General features: G+C 40.4%; 1 protein-coding gene across 1 annotated transcript in view; it reads left to right on the top strand.

Annotated features, from left to right (window-relative positions):
- Positions 1-25,440, top strand: part of LOC309498167 (uncharacterized protein) — a 924,641-nt gene that overhangs the window by 109,517 nt on the left and 789,684 nt on the right. The window contains exons 4-6 of the mRNA XM_082168719.1: positions 22,636-22,959; positions 23,057-23,401; positions 23,777-23,866. Coding sequence (XP_082024845.1) covers positions 22,636-22,959; positions 23,057-23,401; positions 23,777-23,866 — 759 coding nt within the window. The remainder of the gene's footprint in view (positions 1-22,635; positions 22,960-23,056; positions 23,402-23,776; positions 23,867-25,440) is intronic.

The following is a 25,440-nucleotide window of genomic DNA, read 5'->3' as shown; positions in this document are numbered from 1 at the left end:
ACGTTGAAAACGGTGTTGTGTAAACAGCCCCCAAGAGTTAAAATAACAGTGAAGCAGTGTTAAAGTTATAATTAAGATATAATTAAGTTATAATTAATTATTCAGTGATTAATTGAGTGATAATTGACAATTATTGAAGACACCTGATGTTAATAAGCAGAATCACTGATTGCCACAGTTGGGCTTTTGACCCTTGACTTTTTAATGCACCCTTATTTTACCACTTTTGAGTGTGGTATAAAATAAATTCCCAGGAGAGTTAATTTAACAGTGGAGTTTTTACTGTGTATATATAAATGAAGTGTGATCTTGACGCATCTGTCAGTGCAACACTTCTGGAGGTTGTGAATTTGTGGTTTCACAAGCACAAACTTAGTAGCCTAATAAAAGCTTCATGGTACACACACATAACAACACAATGTGTTAGTGATGTGATGGGGGAAAAAAAGTGTCAATGAAAAAAAGACACATAAAAAATACCCTGAGGACACTGTATTGGGTCACTTAAAAACAACTATATTTCATTATGCTGGAATTGTTTTCTCTGACAAATAATCATAAGCTACAATAGCTGGGTTTCCATCCAAACATAAAGTTTAGAAATGTTGCGTTTCCATCACTCGTTTCTGATGCGATGAACCTTCTTCAAAATATGCATAAAAACAGGGTAATGGAAACATAGCTAATGAGAGGAAAAATATATGTTTGTATTGATTTGTGTGGAACTGTTCCTTCAAAGCACTTTGTTCAGTGTCAAACATAACACTTCTTTATGGATTTGGTTGGTTTCTGGACGCCACTGTACAGTTCAGCTCACTTTCTGATCCAGAGCTTTTCAAAGTCAACACAGTTTTACACCAGAGATCTTTCTGATCGCTTCTTCAGCTGTGTCATAGAGTCAGGACTAAACACTGATGAGATCAGAGGAAGTTACCAACCAGAGGAGGAGCTGATGATGTTTAAAGGAAGAGCTGTAACTATATATAATGAAGAGGAAGACTGACAGAAACACAAAATGGCTGATAAGTGTGATCTGTGTCTGCTGGGACTGATCATTCTCTCTTCACTTCTCACAGGTAAAGAAATCGTCTCGGGTTACGTATGTAACCCTCGTTCCCTGAGTAGGGAACGAGACGCTGCATCGATACTCGATACTTTGGGGAATGCCCTCGGCATGACGCGTCTGAAGTCTGTAATGGAACTATTCCAATCTTGATTGGTGCTCGTCACTCGTGACGTTGCATGTGACGGTGATCCGGAAGCTATAAAAGGGCAACGGAACATAGCCGTATCAGCTTTTAAAGGGTCGAAGCAAGTCGTTCTCAGGAGCACGAAAAGTGTGGCCGAGAGATGCAGCGTCTCGTTCCCTACTCAGGGAACGAGGGTTACATACGTAACCCGAGACGTTCCCTTTCGTAAAGGGAACTCCCGCTGCATCGATACTCGATACTTTGGGGAACGAATACCCACGCCGCCACACTGAGAGACCCTGCCCTGGTGTGAAGCAATCTGGCACACTCAAGACATGAGAACTTGTGAACCTGGTGTAGAGGACAGATCCAGACTGTAATGTTTGATGAAGGTGTGTGGGGAGGCCCAGCCAGCGGCATCACAGACCTCTTGAAGAGAAACCCCTGCTAGCAAGGCTCTAGAGGATGCCACTCCTCTGGTTGAGTGAGCTTTTATCAGGAGAGGTGAAGGCAGATTGCGCACCTCGTAAGCTGAAGAAATAGCCTCTACTATCCACTTGCTAATAGTCTGCTTGGAGACCGGGGAGCCCTTCTTGGATAACCCAAAACACACAAACAGCTGGTCCGACTTCCTCCAGCCCGAGGTCCTATGTACATAGGCCTCAAGAGCTCGGACCGGGCATAACAAGTGTAACTTAGCTTGATCAGCCGACACATGCGGTGGAGGATGAAAGGCCGGAAGGATTATAGACCGTGCCACATTTGTGGGCACCTTAGGCACGTAGCCAGGTCTAGGGTGGAGAATGGCTCTCACTCTGCCAGGAGAGAACTCGAGGCAAGAGGGAGCCACAGATAGCGCCTGCAGGTCGCCAACTCGTTTCAGGGAAGTAATAGTGAGCAGGAAGGCTACCTTAAAGGATAAAAATTTCTCAGACACCTTATCCAGGGGTTCGAAGGGTGCCAGGGATAAACCTTCGAGGACCACTGCCAGGTCCCACGTGGGGACCCTAGGCTGGATAGCAGGCCTCATCCTCCTGGCTCCACGAAGGAAACAAATTATGAGTGGGTGTGTCCCCAGCGTGCCCACCCCTAAAGGCGTGTGGAAGGCTGATATAGCCGCCACATAGACCTTAAGCGTGGACGGGGAGAGCCCGTCAGAGAAACGATTCTGGAGGAACTCCAGTACTGAAGCCACTGGGCAGTTAACTGGGTCCAACTGATGTTCTCTGCACCATAAAATAAAAAAAATTCCATTTAAATGCATAAAGTTTCCTCGTGGAGGGGGCTCTAGAGTTTACAATGGTCTCAACAACCTCGGTTGAGAGACCAGAATTTATGAATTGGTCCCCCTCAGGGGCCAATCCAGTAGCTTCCTGGGCTACCGCCAAGGGTGAAATATCATGACCTTGGGCTGAAGAGGGAGGACCATCCTGATCCGGATTCACCGCGGAAGGCCTGCCAGAAGGGCCCAGATGTTTGGAAGCCATATTTGGGCCTGTCAGTACAGGGCCACTAAGAGTAAGCTGATCCCGTACTGCTGAACCCTCTTGTACTCTAGAACCCCCGGGGGCAGAACAATCGGGGAAAGTATACACAGACATGGCCTCAACCATGTCTGTATCATGATATCCAAACCCAGCAGAGCTGGAAGAGCATGGGAGAGGTGGCGCAGAAGGTGGCCGTCCACATAAAGGGGAAACAGGAGCACCTCTGACAAACCGACCTCCATCCCGGCTAAAGCCAACTTGGGGTGGAGTTCGAAATCCCCGGGCTGCAGCCCCTGCCTCGACAGGATGACTGCCCCCTCTTTGATCAGAGAGACCATCGACATAGTGTCTGTTAAAAATAGAACCTAATGGTCTCTCTGAAGTTTCCTCAGACCCTGTGTTTCCAACACAGGTACTAGGAGCAGGAACCATAACTTCCTCCCCATGATCAGAAAACGAGGGCATGTGCGCGTAACTCTGGTCATGCGGAGTGGGTTCCCTCTCGGGGAAAACCCATTGGTCCTGAGCCACTACTACAGGGCCCCCATGTACAGCAGGCCAAAGAATAGTATGTTGAACACTGCTGCCAGCGAGCCCACTCTTTAATAAGGTCACGTAGTGGTGGCCTGGCCTAGCTTGATATTCATGACTATGGTAAGGAAGATGAGTGTCTGAGCTGGAGACAATTGTGCCTGCATCATGACTATAACCTACACCGCCCCCAGGAATCGGTTTCTCTGAAGAGGCACTGGTGATTTTTCCTAGACTCTGAGCCATATTCCCTAGCACCTCACGAGACTCGAAACAACACCTCGGTGTTGAACCGTCTGCTCTAGTAGTCAATGGACAGGAATGAGGATGCCCTGAAGACTCCATGGAGCTAGGACAGTGACCATGCATTCCGAGGAGGTGCGGGGATACAATACTAGGCCGAATGGAAGAATCCGGAACTGATGTGCTTTTCCCCCAAAAGCAGATCTCGGAAACTTCCCGTGATGGGGTTAGAAGGGAATGAGGAGTTAAGGGCCTTGTGGATCTATCACGACAGACCAGTCCTCGGAGCTGGTCTGACTGACAGTCGGAATCTTGAATCTGAACCCCCTCGGAGGTTGATCCATTACCCTGAGATCCGAAACAAGGCCTTACTCCCCTTCCCTCACAGGAACTATGAAGTACCGGCTGTAGAACCCGGGCTCCCGAAACCGAGGAAGAGCTCACCTTGAGGTTTCCTTTGTTAAGAGAGACTTGACTTCCTGTTCCAAGAACCAACCCTGCTCGGGGCTGGCAGACATGTGAACCACCCTTAGTAGATAATATTTCTATATTAGCTCCGCTGTAAGCAGGACCCTCCAGGCTATATTTTGAAGACCCCTCGGGGTGTCTAAATATGCTATTATGGGGGCCAGTCCCTCGAGACTGGCCTTGGCTAAAAATGTTCAAATGGTTTCGGTGACCTGAAGCAGCTAACTGGCAGGAACTAACCGAAATATGCTCTCTACAGACCTCCTGAGAGGCGGCGAACTCGACAGGGCCGCAACGTTTCCGGGCAGATACTGCGATTTGTGTTCGCTGGAAGCCGATGTGTCCCGAAGCGCCATCGGCGGCGGGAAGTAAACATCGATTTCCTAAGGGCTGTATAAGGGGGCGAGACTCCTGTACTCGCTCTCCTGGGGGAACGGCCATAAGGGTCTGCGTGTTACGACAAGACCTCTTAGTTGAAGCCATCTTAGCCCGAGAGACAGTCCTCAGACCTGTCCTCGATATAGAGGGCTTCATACGAGAATGTCTCTTCTGGCCCCAAGCCTTATACGGGGGGGGCACGAGAGGAAACCTTCTCAAAATATGTTGAACTGGCGGCTGTCCCCTGAGGCTGCCCCCTGGCAGCAACCCCATGAGACCTAGATTGACAACTGGGGATAGCTGATTGTCGCTCTGCCTCCTGAAACCTTTTGACAACGGTTCTCGCCGCGTCGCCAAAGAGGCCAGAAGGTTAAAGGGGGGCATCGAGAAGGAAAGCCCTGTCTTTCTCCTCGATCCCCAAGCGATTAAGCCATAAATGTCTCTCTGTGACGACTATTGCTGCCATAGAACGGCCAATAGCACGAGCCGTCTCCTTAATAATACGGAGAGATAAGTCAGCTACTCTACGAAATTCAGTAATACCGTTGAGTGAGACCTCCCAGTTATCATCCACCTCTTTGAGGAAGTCAGCCTGGTATGCCTGTAATAACCCCATCGTGTGTAGGCATGCACCGGCTCGACCCACCGCCATATAAGCTTTCCCTAACAAATTCGATGTACGAGATTTGGAGGGAAGTGTCTGAGCTATCAGGGGTGACGCAACGTCAGGGAGAAAATATTTCGCAAAATATTCCTCAACCCGAGGCATCACCCCATAACCATTCTCATTAGATTCCCTAATAGATGAGTAAATATATACATGGGGGGAAAATAATTGAGATGAACATGGATTTTCCCACGATCTCGATACCTCAGTATGAAGATCAGTGAAAAAGGGAAGGCTCTGACACAAAGATTGTGACTGGGTCTGCAGGAAGCGCTCATCCATTTTATTCTTCTTAGTCGCTTCCTGCTTATTATATGGCCATTCAACTATAAGAAATTATGGTCTGTTCCAAACCCCTTCAACTCCAATATATATATATCAAAATGTTCCTTCACTTAAAAGAGCTTAATTATCATATAGAGACGATTACATCCAATCTCAGTAATATGAAAATAGTATCACAGAGGCACAGGTGTCACCTATAGCTTGGGAGTGACTGAGGGCAATCGAGAACCATCTTGATTAAAGGGACTTCAAACAATCTTATCACTTTAACCTTTGGCTGTTCTTATTTGAAAGAATAACAGAGAACCTTCTGTGGGACACTAGGGACCATGGGGTGTCTCAACTTCATTAACATACAGACCACAGCTGTTGCAAGAAGAGCAACTTCATTTACATTAAGACCAGGATAAAAGGTTTAGGTTGGGGTATGTTCGGGGTTCATTCTGACGCCGGTGAACCCAAGGTGCTTCGTGTACCTTGCCACTACTATGCTGTAATAAACTTCATTTTTTGAGATCTTCGACGTCCACTTCATTTTTTCTTACATTGGCGAGCCAGCCAGGAGTCGACGGATTTCCAACAAAAAAGGGAAAAGGTAAGAAAAAGCTGTTTTCTTTCATTTATGCTGTTTTTGTCAAGGAATTCCTCGGTTTAAAAAAATCTAGAAAAGAAAAATTAAGGACAGAAGAGATCGAATTTGGTTTATTCAGTATTAGCAGGAGAATTTTAAGCCTATTCCGTACATTTTTGTTAAAGATTCTAACGTAACTGAATAAGCCCGAAGCAGTGTGGTAGCAGACTTGTATTGGAATTGTTGTTTCTAAAGTAATTGAAACAAAGTGCTTAAGTGTAAAGTTTCTAAAGTAACTGAAATTTGGAGTTGGTCTCTTATAATTCTGTTAAGATTCTAAAGTAATTGAATAAACCCGAAGTGGTGGCAGAGTTATAATAGATTGGTTGTTTCTAAAGTAACTGAAACAAATGTATATGTTTCTAACATACTTGAAACCGATTGTGAAGTTGTAATAATTCTGAGGAAATTCTAAAGTAATTGAATAGACCCGACGCAGTGTGGTCACAGAATTATTTCACAACTATTGTGTGTTATAGCATAGGCTAGACTAGTGAGTCTGATGTGCTGTGAGTTTGTGAAGTTTAAAACAAAGAACCCGAAGCAGTGTGGCTTTGCCCGACGTACTGTGGCATTGTTTTAAAATTCATAAATATAGTTTGAACCCGAAGTACTGATAAGCAAGCTGTTTTAAGAAAATAACATAAAAACCCGACGTAGTGTGGTTGTGTCCGACGTACTGTGACAGTGTTAATTTTTTTTTTATATTGTTTAAGCCTGACGTACTATGGCCAAGTTGTTTTAAGAATATAACATAAAACCAGACATAGTGTGGTTTTGTCCGACGTACTGTGACAGTGTTGCATTTCTTAACTGTTTTGCGTAACGAAATTTAAGGACCAATGGATTGTGACTGTGGTTAAGTTTAGAAGCCTCAGGTAATGTGGCTATTTTGATCATTTGTGTCCGAAGTACTGGAGCTGTGAATAATTAGACTAACAGATATCTTAAAGGAACTAGATAACGTGTAGTCATTTAAATCAGACTTTGTGAATAACTATTAGATCACGAGATATTTTAAAGCTTGATAAGACTTTTGAAAATGGAAGAAATTATTGTTAAATACATCGCTAAACACGGTTCTCAGGGAATGTTTGACGGAATAGAGAATATTGTTGATAAACCGTACAAGTGGGCTATCTCTAAGTTTGAAAATGATCCCAAAATGCCTAAGAACAAAAATGGGAAAATTGCTAATGCGCTTCAAGCACTTTTTGCTTCATACAAAGTAACTAGGAGGAGAGTAGATGAGTTAGAGGCTGAAAATGAGCGACTCAGTGTTGGGGTAATTTCTACAAAAAATTACCTGGCTAGTGAAACGATATGGAAAGAAGAAAAGATCAAGATGCAGAATGAGATTTCACTTCTTAGAACTAACAATAGTATGCTTAAATCATCTGTGGAAACATTGTCTAAAAATTTGGAGGAGGCGAAGGCGGCTTGTCAGTTTATGATAAAGAATGGCTCAACAGAGAAAAACCCTGGTAAGACATTGTTAGGTGTCACGTTGTGTAACCCAGTTCCAGAGATGCCAGATTTGCAGGAAGACAGTGCTGAGGGTTTGGAAAAAGATTATCAGTCATTCAGTAGCCAATACTCTGACTGTAGAGTTAGATTTCCGATGGCACCAGTTCATTCTACTACGACTACGCCTGCTAGAGAAGGAAGGGAGGAACCAATGACCACTACCATAGTCCGAGGATTTAATCCAACTGAACTAGATGCTGTGATCAAGAATATTGGGAAATTTGATCCTGCCAAACAAGATCCATTAGATTTTCTAAAAAACTTGGAGGAATATACTGAAGTTTACAATTTTACTGATGGTGATGCGTGCGTTTTGTTAAGAATGTGCTTGCCTGAGACTTTGTCTGGAGCCTTAACTAAGAAAGTAAAGGACAGAAATGCTAATAAGTCAGAGAGGAAAAAGGCACTGCTTGAAGTCTTAGGTGTGATGTCAGTTAATTGGGATAAAATATCTGAGATGCACATGAGGAAAGGGGAGCATCCAGCAGCATTTTCAGAACGATTATTGGAGATGTTTAAAACTTTCAGTGGCAATCCGGACATTACTAAGAATGATGTCACTTTCAAGTCTGCCTTGATTAACAAATGTGACAAACTCACCCGGTCTGCTGTGACAATGCATGTGACACCACTATCTGAATATAATGACATTATTGCTAAAATGACACAGTTTTACAACAATAATGTTCATGCAAATAGTCAAATGAAAGCAGCCAAATCTAGACATCCAGTTGCTGCCTTTGGCGAGAGAGAATGTTCTATTACATTGCCTAATGGTTTCCATCATAGACCAAGGAGATTTGCAAGAATAAATTCAGAAGGTGTTATTCTTTGCTATGTATGTGGAAAAGCTGGTCACATTGCTAGACATTGTCAAGACAGTGAGAGACCTCTTCAAAACTTTGTCTGTCATGCATGTGGAAAGGATGGTCACATTGCAAGGCATTGTTTGGAGAAAAGAAAGGAAGATCAGGAAGTTGTTTGTTTTGCTTGTGGAAAGGATGGTCACATTGCAAGGCACTGTTTAGAGATAAGAAAGGAAGATAAGGAGGTTGTTTGTTTTGATTGTGGAATGATGGGGCACAAGGCAAGACAGTGTCAATTTTCACACAAAAGAAAGATGGACTATCGTTGTTTGCTTAAGAAAATAGGCAATTTAGAAACCCAGTTGGCACTGTTGAAAGGAAATGAAGAAGTCATTCACACCTTGTCAAATATATCACTGCACCAGCAACATGACTGTAGCTCAGTCACAAGCAAAAGCTGATGCAAATTAGAATAAGTTTTTGATAGTAACACATTGTAGAGAAAGGTTTACTATCAAAAGGGGGGGTGATTATTTATGATTATTTGATTGTTTGATGTGATTCTTTATGATTTTTTGATTTGTAAAGTGAAATTTTATGACATTAATAATGTTTGATGTTTATTTGATTAAACCTTTGACTTTAATGTTTTGAATGTGAAAAGATGATTGTGGGGAAAAGGGGGGGCAACTTCTTTTTGATTATCATTTCAGATATAAGCATAAAGATGTTTGCCTGAAAGGAGTAACCTCATGTAGAAACATGACATGGTCGTTTGAAGGACGAGAAGGAAGTACTGTAGAACCAGTGAAGCCAGGGGATTTTCTCATGAAAAATTACAGAATACAGAGATTTCCAGACCTGCAAGATCATGAACTGCAGGCCTAAAATACCTAAAAACCCTGAAACCCACCATGGGATGGATGGAACTGATGAAGAGGCACAGACTCGAACAACACCAGTGACTGCTTCTTCTAGAAGGACTTATGGTCCAAGTGGAAAAGAATTGACAATGAAAAGAGAAAGAAAAGGAGATTTCAGAAACAAACCATTTCTGAGACTATGGACAACAGTCTTTCCACAGAGGGAAAACAAGTGGATAAAGGATGTCCACACGGAGAAAATGGACACAAACACACACGTGCACAGTACACACACGCACATTTTATTGTCTATTGATTGTTGATAGTTTGAGTTATCAAAACTAAACAATATGCTAATATCACTGAGGCAAAGGAAAGATTGAGACATTGTGAGAGCCCAACAAGGCCTTGAAGAAAGAAAACAAATGCTTGATGGACACTTTGAGATATGCCCTATTCTGGTTCAATTTGGAATGTCACATTTAAAATGGCTGTATGTATCTTTCTTATTATTTGCCAATGCATAATGTTATTTGTTCCATGTTGAGACGTAAGATTGAAGATAATTCTATGATCAATATTGAATGTTCTAATTGGATATGATGGTTTTTGATTACCTCTTAAAAAAAAAAAAAAAAAAGAAAAAAAAAAAGATTTTCTTTCTTAAACACAAAATATGATAATTCTGCTCAAGTGAAGTAGAGCCATAACTCAGTGTGCAGGAGGTGTTTGACCCTATGACGGGTAAGATTCTCTGATGGCCATAGATGGGAACGACCTAAGACACGGGCTACACCGCCACTGGGGCACCTGCCCACCAGGTTTCGGGAGGTGTTATCTGAAAAGGGAGTGGTTGTGATGCTACTTTGGGCCAAGAGCATCAAATGGGGGTCTATAAGAAATTATGGTCTGTTCCAAACCCCTTCAACTCCAATATATATATATCAAAATGTTCCTTCACTTAAAAGAGCTTAATTATCATATAGAGACGATTACATCCAATCTCAGTAATATGAAAATAGTATCACAGAGGCACAGGTGTCACCTATAGCTTGGGAGTGACTGAGGGCAATCGAGAACCATCTTGATTAAAGGGACTTCAAACAATCTTATCACTTTAACCTTTGGCTGTTCTTATTTGAAAGAATAACAGAGAACCTTCTGTGGGACACTAGGGACCATGGGGTGTCTCAACTTCATTAACATACAGACCACAGCTGTTGCAAGAAGAGCAACTTCATTTACATTAAGACCAGGATAAAAGGTTTAGGTTGGGGTATGTTCGGGGTTCATTCTGACGCCGGTGAACCCAAGGTGCTTCGTGTACCTTGCCACTACTATGCTGTAATAAACTTCATTTTTTGAGATCTTCGACGTCCACTTCATTTTTTCTTACACAACGTTTAATTTAACCACTGCCCTGGTCACAACCTCCAGCAATTCCTCAATAACGGGAATATGGGGTGGCGAATCCCCATATTTATGTGATTCAGTGTTGATAATATCTAACCCCTCGGAGCCAGATAAATCAAACGCTGTGTCTTTAACACGGTCGGAAGAAGCCGCAGCGCGGGCTTCCGAATCGTGCGCGAGACCAGTGGAGCTGGTTAATAAACACTGAGAAAGGGTCGCAACCGTCTCAGTGTTATCTGCCAGCTCCACGTGCGAATCCCATGCATACAAGCGGCGCGCTGCCTCAACAGACGCGGGGCCTGATGCACTGGAAACGCGAGCCTGATCTGATTGATCGAACAAGCTCAAACGGGAGCGGAGCTCTCTCATAGATAGCTGAAAACAGTTTGCACAGACAGCGCCCTCGAGCACTGCCCGTGCATGCTCCACTCCCAGACAAACAACACAAAACGAGTGCGTGTCACCCTCGCTCAAATAGCGCGAGCAAGGGGACGCACACCGCCTGAGTCGTTTCTCTATATTCGCCATATATATATTGAGATAGACAAACAACACCAAATAAGACAATACAGTCACACAGAACGCTTGCTGAAGACAGAAAGCTGATACGGCTATGTTCCGTTGCCCTTTTATAGCTTCCGGATCACCGTCACATGCAACGTCACGAGTGACGAGCACCAATCAAGATTGGAATAGTTCCATTACAGACTTCAGACGCGTCATGCCGAGGGCATTCCCCAAAGTATCGAGTATCGATGCAGCGGGAGTTCCCTTTACGAAAGGGAACTGTATTTTCTCTAAAGTCATTTAGTGGAATTAGTCTGGAAAGAGTTCATTTGAACATGCTCAGTTTATTCTTGCACACATTCACGTTGTGATCTCAGAGTTGTGTATCGATACACACAGATCATACTGTATTATTCCTGATACTGGACATAGTGTCACTCAAACATCTGATGATGAAGAATTATCTGTTGAAGGCGTTTAAATCTTATTGTGCACAGTTTTTGATTTTATAATAAATACTCCATATTGTCTGATTAAAACACTGTTGTTAGTGATGAGCAAATTAAGCTTTGGTGAAGCACTGAACCACTTAGAAGAATTGTTTTGAAAATGGGTTCATTACTCATAGCTTTAGTAACAGCGCCTGGTGAAGTGCCAAGGCTGCATCTAAATGATCCCGGCTAGATAGTGGACAGGAGGCTTTAAGACAGCCTTTAAGATTTAGTCCCTGGGTGAAATCAGACCGTCACATTATGATCAACAAGTAGCCAGCATACTTGATCACATTTTCTCTTGCTATAATAAACACTTATACTGCCCTGCAAAGGCAAAAGACCTTAACTCGCTAGAGTGTGAAACTGAGAAAAATGACTTTAAAGTTTCTGTTTTGTCCAGACAAAAGTATTATAGGTAGGACTCCCAAAATTTGACAACTAGTTGCTATAATGAAGAAATGTTTGTATGCAAAAAATCTTGAGCTCAAACTTGACCTTTGACCCTTGTTTGGCTGTTACTGTACTCTGCCTTTGTATCATATGCCAAAAATAAGGAGTCGTGCAAAGGCAAAAGGCAGTAACTGACATATAATCAATATTTGCTTGCTGTCCCCCATACTTACATCCATTATAAGAACACCTAACCAAGGTCTAGTCATCATGGTATGTGTTTTAAATTATATAGAAGACCTTTGGTTGTTCCTATTTAGTGCTATAATGATCAGGATAGGGTGGCAAGCAACACTAACAAAGTTAAACAGTATGACAGTTACAGATAAACAGATAAGTAAAACGTAAACAGATAAGTTACTTTGTAGTACAGTATGAATAAATGCAATAAATATTTCCACAAAAAAGATAATTTAATTATAATTGAATAGAAATGTTTTTTAAACAAATTACAGAGGAGCAGTAATTTATCAATTTGCAACAAGAATATTTCATATTCATTAGGCGTTTTTAGGACTTTATTTTGAAATAGCAATAAACATGAAAAATCATGAAAGATTGGTAGAAAGCTCAGTTTGTTTTCATACCAAGAGTTAACAAAATAACACCAATTAAATTATCTAAAAAAATAAAAAAAGTCAAATTTAAAAAAAATATCTAAACAAAAATATTATGGATTCTCGATTCGTGATGCGGCTGCCAGCTATAACGCACATATGCGCTCTTTTTATGCGTTTATTAGAGGTTGAATTAAAATGACGGTGACAGTTAAAGGGTTAAGGGCCACCAAACTGCTCAAGATGCACAGTCAACGAACTCGACTTGGATTACTGCTTTTTAATTCTGAGATAATATAGACAGAGTCAACCGAAAAAAAGTTGGAATTACTTTTACCATTTAGGTTAGCCTACTTTGTACGGACGTTAGCGATAACTAGCTTAGTGCTATATGGATTTGTGTAAGATCTGACATGAACACCTGCAAGAAGGAAATATGGCTCAAACACGTATGGATTGTTGTGGTCCGATACAGCAGATGACGTGCATTGCTATGGATTATATCGGATTGCATGGAAAGGTAGGATGCCTGTGTATTTAATAATTGGTTTTCGGCGTCTGATGTGAGGCGAGTGTCAACGTTAGCGCTAACTTACGTGACACAGATTACATTTAGCTAGCTCCGGGCTATCTCTGACATTGACAGATCTGAACCATCGCCCTGGACGAAAATAACAACATTTATGACAACCTATTAGCTTGCATACCATCTAAGTATGGCTTGTTCACCTTGCTTTTTTTCTGATTGCATAATTGGAGCAGTTTTTCTGGCCAAAGATGTATTGTGTGTATGTTACGTGGTTTGGTGACAATTAAAGAGCGGCGAACTTTGACAGTATGACAAAGCCAGAGTACAGTAACATCACAGCGGCACCGTAACATCTCTCTTGATGCCAGGCTAAACAAAGTCAGAACACCTTAACTCAACTTCAGCGTGCTGGAACAAAGGCAAAGAGCCGTAACAACTGTTACGGCGTTCTGCTGTGGTTTCTCCTATGGTTTTGGAAGTTACGGTTGTCATAGCCCTTTATTTTCTCGTTAAAACAATCAAATTGACTCACGATATTTATTCACATGATAAAGGAGGTCTCAAATACCACAAAAATGACACTAACTCATTTTTGACCAAACATGATGTTACGGCGTTTTGCCTTTGTAGGGCAGTGTAGCAGAAAAACTAACATCAAATAGTCAAGGCCAAAGAGCCCAACTAAAGCAAACACTGATCACCATAACGGTGACCAAACCAAACTATTACGTTCAAACAAACTTCGACATCTAAACCTATTTTAAGAGGTTCAGTCCTGTGTCTGCTGGGAAGCTTCCCGCTAAAACTTTATAAGAATGTTAGGGGATAATGTTCTATCAGTGTTAGGACTAAACATGTTTAAAATGTTTTAGAGAGTGTTATCCTTCCTTTAGGAGAACATTCTGGTAACAAAAATAAAATGATCTACAGAAATCATTACAAGAACATAACAACATTGATAGAACAACAACATTTCTATCTGGGATGAGCTCACCCATATGACAAAAACCTGCATGCTTCATATACAGCAACCATATATCTTCCTTACTTAAATCAGCCAGAATTACCTTCTGTGTTTCATGAAAGGCCAATACATGTCCTATACAAAATCAGACCGATTATGGCCCATTTCATACTAAATAGCACACATACAAGATTTTTTTATATATATATATGAATACTGTAAAAAGTCTTATGAGTTCTACATGACAAAAGTATGCAAATGTGTATGGTATTAGTAGAAAATAACTGATATTCATATACAAGTCATTTAAAGTTCTTATATTGAATCATATGCTAGTCAAATTAAAGTCATATAGAATTTATACACATTTTGTGTCATTTGTTTATGCGTTTCATACAGATTTCATGTTTTGATGACCAACATCTGATTCACTTATATGCAGTTGGCAAATTTTTTAATTGTACAGTACAGAAGCCGGTTCGAGGATTACTGTCAGAATATCCCTGACCTTTATGAGGACTGTGAGGATTTTCCTACAGGATTTGAAAGAGCAGTTGAAAAGCAATGACATTGTAAGACTGTATTTACATTAATTGTGAACTGTCTGGGCCTGTTGTTTGTGAACAAATCATATTATTGCAAATTAACAAAGTTGAGTCAAATATGTTTCTAGAACAGTGATTAAACTGTTGAAAATTGGCTGGAATGTGTTTTTGTATATGTGACATGAACTCTGGTGGTGATGCACTCTAAAAACTTTTAATATGATTTACTGAATTTTTTTGGGGTGAAACATTTTTACACTTATAATATTGATAAAAAATGTAAGCAGTGAAATCAATTGCATACACTGTATTAACTGAGTAATGCAAGTAAAACAAATTAAATAGATCTGAGTAACTGCATTTGGTACATTAACAAATAAAATCGAGTAGAAATAATTGGGGGGGGGGGAAACATTTAACAAATATTTATGAGTAATATTAACTGTGTTTATATGCCAGTAATACAGTATTAACTTTTTCATTTACTCTAAACCTTTGTCCATACAACCACCAGTATAACTACATGACATTAGCCTTTATTGTCGATGAGTAGCCTACAGAATATTTTATACTATTTTTAACACGTATACAATATTGCCTACATTTAAACTCATGTAACAAAAATTTTTGAAGTAAAAATGAAACATTTAGGCCTAAACAACCAGTGTAATCAACCGGTCTGTTATCCAGTATCCACCGGATCAGCGCGTGTTCCCATCCCGGAGATGGACTCGCCTCTGCGGGGGAACTTATAACTTTACACCGCCGTCCTGCGTCACTCACAGCCGAAAGATGCTGCGACGCGACTGACTCCATCACCTGCCAATAAACAAACAGTGCACAGTTCTGAGGACATTTTATCATCCAAATTAGTTATATTCATTATCTTTAGGAATATAGTCGTGAAGTTATGCAAGGCGTTACAATCACACGAAAAGACAGGCGCGAGTCGACACTCGTTTAACTCGTTTAAAGGGACATTGTGTAGGATTTTCTCCCATCTAGCGTTGAAATTGTATTTTGCATTCAAACGAATAGTACTCTCCAGCGCCTCGCTTTTTCAACTGCGTGTTGCATCTACGGTAGCCGTTATGTACCAAAAAGCTATGACAGGATGTCTTATAATAGCACTTCATCGAGTTTTCCTTCGGGTCAACTGGTTTGTTATTTCAAACAAACTGCAACTTGACACAACGAACAAACGAATGTTACAGTTTTGAACAAACAAAACTTACAACCTTGTATTTAGGGCCTTCTCTACTTTACTCAGTAGCTGCTATTCATCAAAGAGCCGGTTTAACTTTTAACTATAAATGTTCTACTGTCTATATAATAAAGTACACAACCAAGCAATGAAAAAAAAGCTCGTAATTAAGACCGTAACATTGACTTACCTGTCGAGAAGAAAGCAGGCAACTTCAGCGTCTCTTTTGAAAGCTTTCTCCTGCGTTAGCTATCCCGACATTAACCCTTGTTTTTTGTTATCTCCGGTCACGTTTCCTTTTACAGTCTATTTTGGACTTTTTCGACGACGAGGACTCCTTATCCTGTGACTCAGCAGTGATAACCGTGCAGTGCAGCCTTTTAAACTTGCCGGGGCAGTGACAAGCGCCTCTCACTGCTCTGCTCCTCCGCTTCTGCTGGCTTCAGTCACGTGACACTGGCTCTGAACGAAAACGTGTTGTGGAAACGCGTTGGCCTAGTACTTTTTGTCCCTCTCTGCTATTATAGTTTTTCAAGATGGCGGAACTACATGGAAGCCTCCGTGGACCTACCCGTCCCATGTATATAAAAATAATAAATTCTTCGTTTACGAGGATAAGCCAGATAATTAGCAGAGGTATTTGTACACCATTGAGGACATATTTATGAATAAAAATATTGATTTTAGCTAATAAAATACCTTAAAAACTACACATTGTCCCTTTAGGGTGAGTAACATTGCATCTCTGTATGTTCTTTCGCATTAAATCAAATGATTTAAAGCACATTAATGATTATACAGATCAAATAAAACGTACACACCTGAATTTCACAGAGGAAATGCACCAATTCTGCGCCGCTGAGAAGAGAAGAGGAGAACTGTTCTGGGCTGCGTTTCCCAAAAGCATCGTAAGCCTAAGTTGATCGTAAAAACGATCGTACGACTGATCTTAATATTACGGTCTGTTTCCCAAAAGCATCGTAGCTTAAGTAGCACTTGAAAATCTTCGTAGATCTACGAGTGCTCTGGAGTAATCGTACATCACCAAGTTCATCGTAAGAAGACAGATTTATGAGGACACCTGCAGGACAACCGGCAGATTACACCTTTAACTTTATTCAAATGCAATGTGATTATAATATAAGGTTTGATTGTACTTTATTGTTCTTTTTTTGTTGTTGGTTAAATTAATGTATAAATTAAATAATTAAAAAGGTCAGAAAACAAAACAAAAAATAGAAATAATTGAATCTAATAATTTTAATCAAAATTAAATGAATGAACAAAAAATAAATAAAAGAAATCCTTTTAATCTGTTAAAAATTACATCTTTGTTTCACTCTATCTCCTCTAAAAGGACATTAATTTCATCTTTTTGAAAGGAATCTTTTTTTATTTATTTATTTTTGCTATTTTGTCAGTGCCTCCGCCTGTAGGTGCTTTATATAGACTTCCATATAAGGTTATGTTTCAGCACTTCACGAATGGACAGCGACTCTTAAGTAGCACGTAGAGCGCATTCTCGCGCGTTCATGTTAAGTGCATTTTTGGGAAACGCTCGTGGAATTGCTGCGAGCGTTCGTAACCTTGCACGTAGAAAGCGCTCTTAAGAGCTAATATACATCGTTATCGGGAAACCCGGCCCTGGACTGGAGAGAGTTCATACAGCGTGCGCTCACTCAACCGTTGAGCTGTCCTCACGTCAGAGGGTGGGGGAGGGGTGCATTGTTTTAATTGAGTAAACTTAATTTCTTATGCGCGTTAAATATTAATAATATTGATTTTATTTAAGTAATATTTGTGGTTCTTGAAACAGATTAGTTTAATTATCCATTCTCAAATATTGCGATGGAAATTTCACAAATATATTAGCTAAGTGTATTGTAAATAAATAATTAGTATGTAAATAAAATGGTTAGTCAAATACTAAATTATTTTAGTGAAAAACTTCAAACTTCAATATAACTGTAAATTTCAGACAAAATTAATTGTTGGAGTTTTAGTAGATTATTTCTACTAAATTTAAAGAAAACTAAATTAATGATGTTTGGTAATGGTCAAAATAATTTGCACATTGAAATTAAGCTGGATGGAGTGAACATTGAAAAGGTTAATGAAATAACATTTTTAGGAGTCATAATTGACAATAAAGCGAACTGGAAACCTCACATTAGTCATGTTACAGTAGGAGGAAGGTTTCAAGGAGTATAGCAATAATTGGGAGAGCAAGGCAAGTTTTAAATCAGAAGTCTTTACGTATGCTCTATTGTTCATTAGTTTTGCCATATTTCACTTATTGTGTAGAAATGTGGGGAAACAATTACACAACAACAGTTCAGCCACTTGTTATTTTACAGAAGAGAGCTTTAAGGATCATTCATGGGGCGGGTTATAGGGAACATACTAATATATTTTTTATGGAGTCCAGATTACTAAAATTTAAAGATTTGGTGGATTTACAGACTGTGCAAATTCCATATAAGGCAAAGCGTAATGATTTACCTCAAAATGTACAAAAGTTATTTACTCGGAGAGAAGGAGGGTATGTGTTGAGAGGAAAATTCAATTTCATATTACCAATGGTACACAGTAGGAAGAAAAGTTTTTGTGTTTCCATACAAGGGGTGAAACTGTGGAACAAATTAAATGAGAAGCTTAAGGAATGTCCAAATATAAAACAATTCAGGAAAAGATTTAAAGAAATGATTTTTGAACGTTATAAAAATGAAGGAAAATGAGTTGGTTAAGCTAGAAAATTTGTTGCTAACATATTGTATAAATGTATGAAGATTTATGTGCTTGTGTTTTGTAAAAAAGTGGATAATACCAAAGGAAGTAAACTAATGCATTAAGAGTTTGAAAGAGGGGGTGGGAATTAATAAGTGTTAAACTTCATCCCACTCCTTTTCAAGCAGCGGTGAATTTGATTTGTTTGATCATCAGTGTTCTTTCAATTATTGTCTTATGTTGTACATACTGTACACTTTTTCATTGTATGCTTGAAATAAAATGACGAAAGAAAGAGGACAAGATAAGAACAAGCATGAGTGAAGTATATGGAAGGCGTTTTCTGCCAAATTTAAAGGTGCATTAAGCACGATTCTGAGTTTTTGCAGAACTATGCCCCCTCTGGCGGCAAGCGAAACTGCAGCCAGAAGTGTGCACGCTCACGGACAAAAGTTTTCTTTTTTTTATCTTACGTGGAGTTTGCGTTGGTGTTTGAAATGAACTACAAGCAGGTCTCTTAGAATCCATCTTCTACGGAGAATGCCGGCGAATACACAAACCTGCCAGACATAGCTATGTGAGCGTGCCGTGAACGCACATGACGTCACGCCCAGTCTAAAATTCCGGCCCGAATCCCTCTTATTTATTTTACTTTACAGGATTATAGAGACAATCTCAGTGATCAGAGAAGGGCTCATTCAGCCCATCAGGCAATTGTTTAAGCATGTATGGGTTAGAAAACGGGTATTTTTAACATGAAAAAGTTGCTTAATGCACCTTTAAATAAATAAAATGATTAAAATGAAAATTATGTAATTTCATTACAGAAAACTGTACGAAAAATATGTGACAAAATTGAGAATGAAATGAAATGATTTCATTTTCACGGTGACAGTGCATCATCCCTGTCAAATTGAAAAATAAAATGCAATTGGTGATTTCACATTTCATTTTTTTACAATGCTCTTTATTTACTCTCACGCAATAATAGTGACACAATTCAAATTCAAATGTAAATTTTCGTTTTCATTTTGATTCCTCTTTTATTTCACAGTTTTCATTTTCGTTTTCATTTTCAAAGACAACCTGCATGCAAATTCTATGTTAATAAGAGGGTGTGGCTTATTCTAGTAACAGCGCTAGAGACACGCCTTCTGTAAAGTGAAGTCGTCGACGTCCCGTGTGTATGAGTTGAATGTGTGAAACGAAATTATTTAAATGTGATTATATTGTAATCGAGACGACGAGATATGGCGAAATCTGTAAGTGAGCTTTTGCGGGAAGCTGCCGCAGCATTAGAACGTGGAAACAACCAGCCTGACCATGTTAGTTATGATGTTAGACTAGACCATAATCGATGAGGTTCATTCATGTATTAGGCTGTTTTGGAAATTCAACAATTTGGGTGTACAAAAGTCTTAGTAACACAATTTCTACAACAATTATAGCCAGACATTTATACCCGCTAGCTTTAACCGAGAACCTCGGCCAATGTTTCATATTCGCGTCGTGCCTAACAACGCCCTTCAGCCGTGACTTATTCAGATTAATTTAATAGATTTATACTCTAATTAAACGTGGAAAATAGACTAATAACTACCACTAATAAATTGAATTTGACCTAAACCGTTTTCTGATTTTAATTATTCATAAATATTTAGTCATAACTACTTTTCTTCCTGGAACTACAGTATGTAGGGTTTGTTTCTGGTGAGACACTTATTAGTGGCGCACTATAGGTGCTCTCGGCGTGTTAGGCCGGCGACACACTGGCTGCGTGGCGTGAGCGTGGCGTTTCTGTTGCGTGTCAGCTGCGTGAAAATGACATCAACATCTTTTCCTATTCTGCGTTCCAGTCCAAAATTGTCATGCCCTTCACTCGCTAACTTCCCTCCGTCTCGTTCACTCGGATGTACGTCATTGCTTACGTTGCACGAGTGCCCACTACTGGCGGAAACTGCGTTGGGCTGAATTGTAACATCCTAAGCCCTTGATCACTTGGAATCAGCTATGGAGTTTATTTTATTTTATTTTATTTTATTTATTTTTTCCTTTAATAATTTGTTTAATGCAGCATCCATATCCATATAAGTGTGTTTGGGTTGTTTTAAATAAAAATATATATAATTAATATATCATATAAAATGTGAAGTGGTGCTTGCAGTGTCAAAATTCGCCACTGGGCAGATGCTAACACAATTAATATGTTGTGATACCATGATATACCACGTTTTAGCATTATTTACTACAATTTACCATGTTTCTAAGATGTTTCTAAGTTTCTTTACTATGATTAACATGTTATTAGAATGATTCTAGCATGATTAGCATGTTGTTAGCATGATTAGCATGTTGGTAGCATGATGCTAGCATGATTAGCATGTTGGTAGCATGATGCTAGCATGATTAGCATGTTGCTAGCATGCTTTTAACAAAATGCTAGCATGTTTTTAGCTAGATGCTAATATGGTTAGCATGTCACTAGCATGATGCTAACATGATTAGCATTTTGCTAACATGATGCTAGCTTGATTAGCATGTTGGTAGCATTATGCTAGCATGATTAGCATGTTGCTAACATGATGTTAGCTTGATTAGCATGTTGCTAGCATGTTTTTAGCAAGATGCCAGGTTGTTCTGGGTGGTTGCTAGGCAGTTGCTAGGTGTTCTGGGTGGTTGCTAGGCGGTTGCTAGAGTATTCTGGGTGGTTGTTATAGTGTTGCTAGGGTATTCTGGGTGGTTTCTAGGCGGTTGCTAGGGTATTATGGGTGGTTGTTAGGGCGTTGCTAGGCAGTTGCTAGGGTGTTTTGGCGGTTGCTAGGCAGTTGCTAGGGTGTTCTGGGTGGTTTCTAGGTGGTTGCTAGGCAGTTGCTAGGTGTTCTGGGTGATTGCTAGGCGGTTGCTAGGGTATTCTTGGTGGTTGCTAGGGCATTGCTAGGTGGTTGCTAGGGTGTTCTGGGTGGTTGCTATGGTGTTGCTAGGTGGTTGCTAGGGTGTTTGCTAGGCAGTTGCTATGGTATTCTGGGTGGAGGCTAGGGCGTTGCTAGGCAGTTGTTAGGGTGTTCTGGGTGGTTGCTAGGCAGTCTCTAGGGTGTTCTGGGTGGTTGCTAGGGTATTTTTGGTGGTTACTAGAGCGTTTCTAGACGTTGCTAGGGTGTTCAGGGTGGTTGCTAAGGTATTTTTGGTAGTTGCTATGGTGTTTCTAGGTGGTTGGTAGTTGTCAAAGATGGTTACTATGGAGTTCTTAAAATCTTTAATAACGAGTGCGTTTTCATGGTGTTTTCTATTTCTTTGCATTTGTCTTTGGCATTTTACTCTAATATATGTTGACTGCTGAGTCTATGATTAATAATGTCAATAAATAATAAAAGAACTACAAATAACCTTTATCTTTTGTTTTGTTGTACTGGTGGTGTAAATACAATCACTCTCCTAGTGCATGTTTAATCATATTGTATTAAATGATTTGTTAATGCATTATTTTGTCATGACTTTACTTGAGACGGCCCTAATCATGATCAAATTCACTGTTAACTACTTCCCAAACTCAGCTCATGATTGATCATAAACTTACTATCAAACACACAACGAGTGTTCAGCTCAGTGAAGTGATGTTGTGTGGTCAGAGAACAGAAGTACAGTATCATCACGACTGTGTCTGGATGGAGAGTGAACTACTGATCCCAGCAAACCTTCCCTGAGTTTTGCTCCTTCCTTTGGGAACTGTTCCACAAATATTCTTTGTGGGTTTTGAATTGTTATTTTGTATTTAGCTGTGCATAAGTCACAGTAGGGTGAGTTTGAAGGAAAGAGAGAAACACAGAACAGATAAAGAGCTTTTAAGGGCAGTTATTAGTGTATTTTCTACGCTTGAAGAGGAGGATCAACTAATCCTGTGCCGTCCAGTAATGTTTATGACAAAGCTGACATCAAGAGTTCAAGATATGATGATATTACATTATTTACATTTGTTTCAAAGTCAGGATATTTATTATTCCTTCTTAAAGAGGCGTTTGATTTGGTTTATCCATAAATGTTAATTAATGCATTAACTATCAAACACCGGAAAAAGACTGTATGATTTGAATCTTCTGCTTTTTATGCTGGTATGGTTTATGTTTTTTCATTTATTAATATCATAATGATCACTGAGATATACTGTGTTTCAGGTATCAGTGGAGTGGAGGATCATGTGTTCATCAGTTCTGGGGGAAATGTGTGTCTGTCCTGTAATAATACTCTTTCTGACTGCAAATCTAAAACTACATGGATCTACTCTAACAGATTCAGTCAGTCAGAGACAGTTGAACTGATTACTGGAGGGATAAAGAATAAAGACACAGAGAGACATGAGAGACTGAGTCTGGAGTCTGACTGCTCTCTGAACATCAAGAACGTCACAGAAGAAGATTATGGATCTTACACCTGCAGACAATATGTGAACGGACAGAAACAAGAACCTGATGTACATGTTTATCTGCATGTTCTTCATGGTAAGTTTATGATTATGTGGTCAATTTAAAAAGGGCAGATTCTCCCTTTAAACTCAGATGATGATTGAAGAGTCTGTGATTTGTGTCTTGTGTTCAGTTTCAGTGTCTCCATCATCATCATCTTCATCATCTTCATCCTCACAGACTGAGATCAGTCCAGGCCGCTCTGTGACTCTCTCCTGTCAGTTGTATTCATATACTGGATTCTCCTGTGATTATTTGGTTCGTTCTGAGGGATTTGAGCTGTTGTGGGTGAATCAGGCTGGTGTTGATCTGAAGACAGACTCCAGATATCAGATATTATCATCATCAGATCAATATCACTGTATCATCACTCTGACTACAACACTCCAGGATGAAGATAACAACAGAGAGTGGAGATGTCGGCTTACTCACAGAAATCAACTCAAGACCTCAGTCAGATACACTGTCAAGTATTCAGGTGAGAAAACACTCTCATGAATCAGTGTTAGAAGTTAATCTAGCCATACTAGGCTAAAATAGACTCTTCTGATTTATGCAGTATTTCATCTATGACCCATGAGGGACGTCAATATTGGGAATTATAAGGATTTGTATGCAGTTTGAGGAATTCTAAGGCTTAATAATGTCATTGATTCAGGAAAGCTGAAGGTTTATGGGAAGCATCTCACTGTGTTTCACTCTCATATAAACCAGGAATAAATGATACAGTAACATCTCTCTTCTCAACTACTGCCACTGTAAGCTGTGATGATTGAACACAAACTGCATGTCATGATCAATATGAAAATATGATGTTAATGTCCTGATGCGTCTGAACATTCATCTTCTGCAGCTCCAGTCGCTTCAACAACACTGACTCCAGTCAGAAGCTCAAACTCTGAGAAGACATCAAGCCGAACTACAGCAGCAGCTTCTACACAAGGTTCATGATCACATGATCACTGTCACACATCATCAGTCTCTCGCTTCAGTGGTTTGCACTGGCTCTCACAGACTGCTTTATCATCACACATATTATCATCAAAAAAAGCTCTTTAGTCAGATTTGTCAGTGAGTTTTGATACATATGACCGGTCTTGTACAGTCTGTTGTCTGATGCAAAATAATCATAATATACAGCTAGTGTAACTCACGCCACTCACATGATAAATTAATAAAATCACTTATACGGAGTTGTAGTAGGAGACTCCACAACAACATTAGGAAACTTTAAAATAGCATAATAGGGGCCCTTTAAACACAACTCATCCCATGTTAGTGTGTCATCCCAGCACCAGAACTGAGCGTCACACTGATACGGAGTCGCTCTAGACTATAGCAGTGTGTAAAAGAAATGCCTTGACATTGTGTAATCATATTTCTGTTTCCATCTTGTTTTTAACAGTTGTAACATCAACTACAGCAACAACACTGATTCCAGACACCACACCAATCTCTCTGAATTCAGGTGTGTATGAACGAACTACAGCAGCAGCTTCTACACACAGTTCATGATCACATGATCACTGTCACACACATCAACCTCGAAGGATTCCTCAATATTTGTGCATTTGAATGTTTTCATACAGGAAACGTTGTATGTTTTAGATGCCGTCAGTAAATAGATATTCCACATTTCAATGTTTCTGCAAACTTAGAAATGCTGTCGTGAGGCCTGGAGTAAAATATGAGGAGGACTCAAATGCAGTGAGGAGAAGTGAAAAGTTTATTAGAAAACTTTGTGAACAATATAATAAATTCCGTGACACAGTGAATAATCGTGAAGCCTCTCCGATCGGCGGTTCCAGAGAGAACAGGCCGCAATCCTGCGGACGTGAAGATAAGCAGAGACCACCGTCAGACAGAGAGAACCCAGGAATGTCCAGCAATAGACGAGGACAGGGACCAGCAGGTGAACAGTCCTGCACCGATCTTCACGTCTAGGAATCCTGAACACAGATCACTGGTAAGTAGCACAGCTAACACCAGCAGACCAGAAACACACACGCGACATAAAACAATCCACTGACAAACACTGGTAGACACAGCTGGGGATATATGGGGTAGAGGAAACGAGCGACAGGTGAGGAAGATCAGCTTGTGATTGTGCTAATTGCCACCCTCACAAGCTGCAGAAATGACAGGACCAAAACAAACAACAGAGAGGGACCGGTGACACACCCTGACCCGTGACAGAACCCCCCCCCTCAGGGACGCCTCCTGGCGTCCCCGGAGGACTCACCATGACGCCGATGGAATTGGTCAATGAGAGCGCGGTCCAGCACGTCACGAGACGGAATCCAGCATCTCTCCTCCGGACCATAACCCTCCCAGTCTACCAGATATTGATGACCTCTACCCCTCCGTCTTACATCAAGAAGTCTACGCACCGTGTAGGCGGGCAACCCCTCGACGAGTCTGGGAGGCGGCGGAGCAGAGGTCTGGGGCTGAAGTGGGGAGCGAATAACGGGCTTGACCTTGGAAACGTGAAACACCGGGTGAATTCTCTTAAATTGG

The sequence above is a fragment of the Leuciscus leuciscus genome (genome assembly GCF_965113295.1).
Source record: "Leuciscus leuciscus genome assembly, chromosome: 1".
NCBI lineage: Eukaryota > Metazoa > Chordata > Actinopteri > Cypriniformes > Leuciscidae > Leuciscus > Leuciscus leuciscus.
This window is presented reverse-complemented; position numbering and strand designations above follow the sequence as displayed.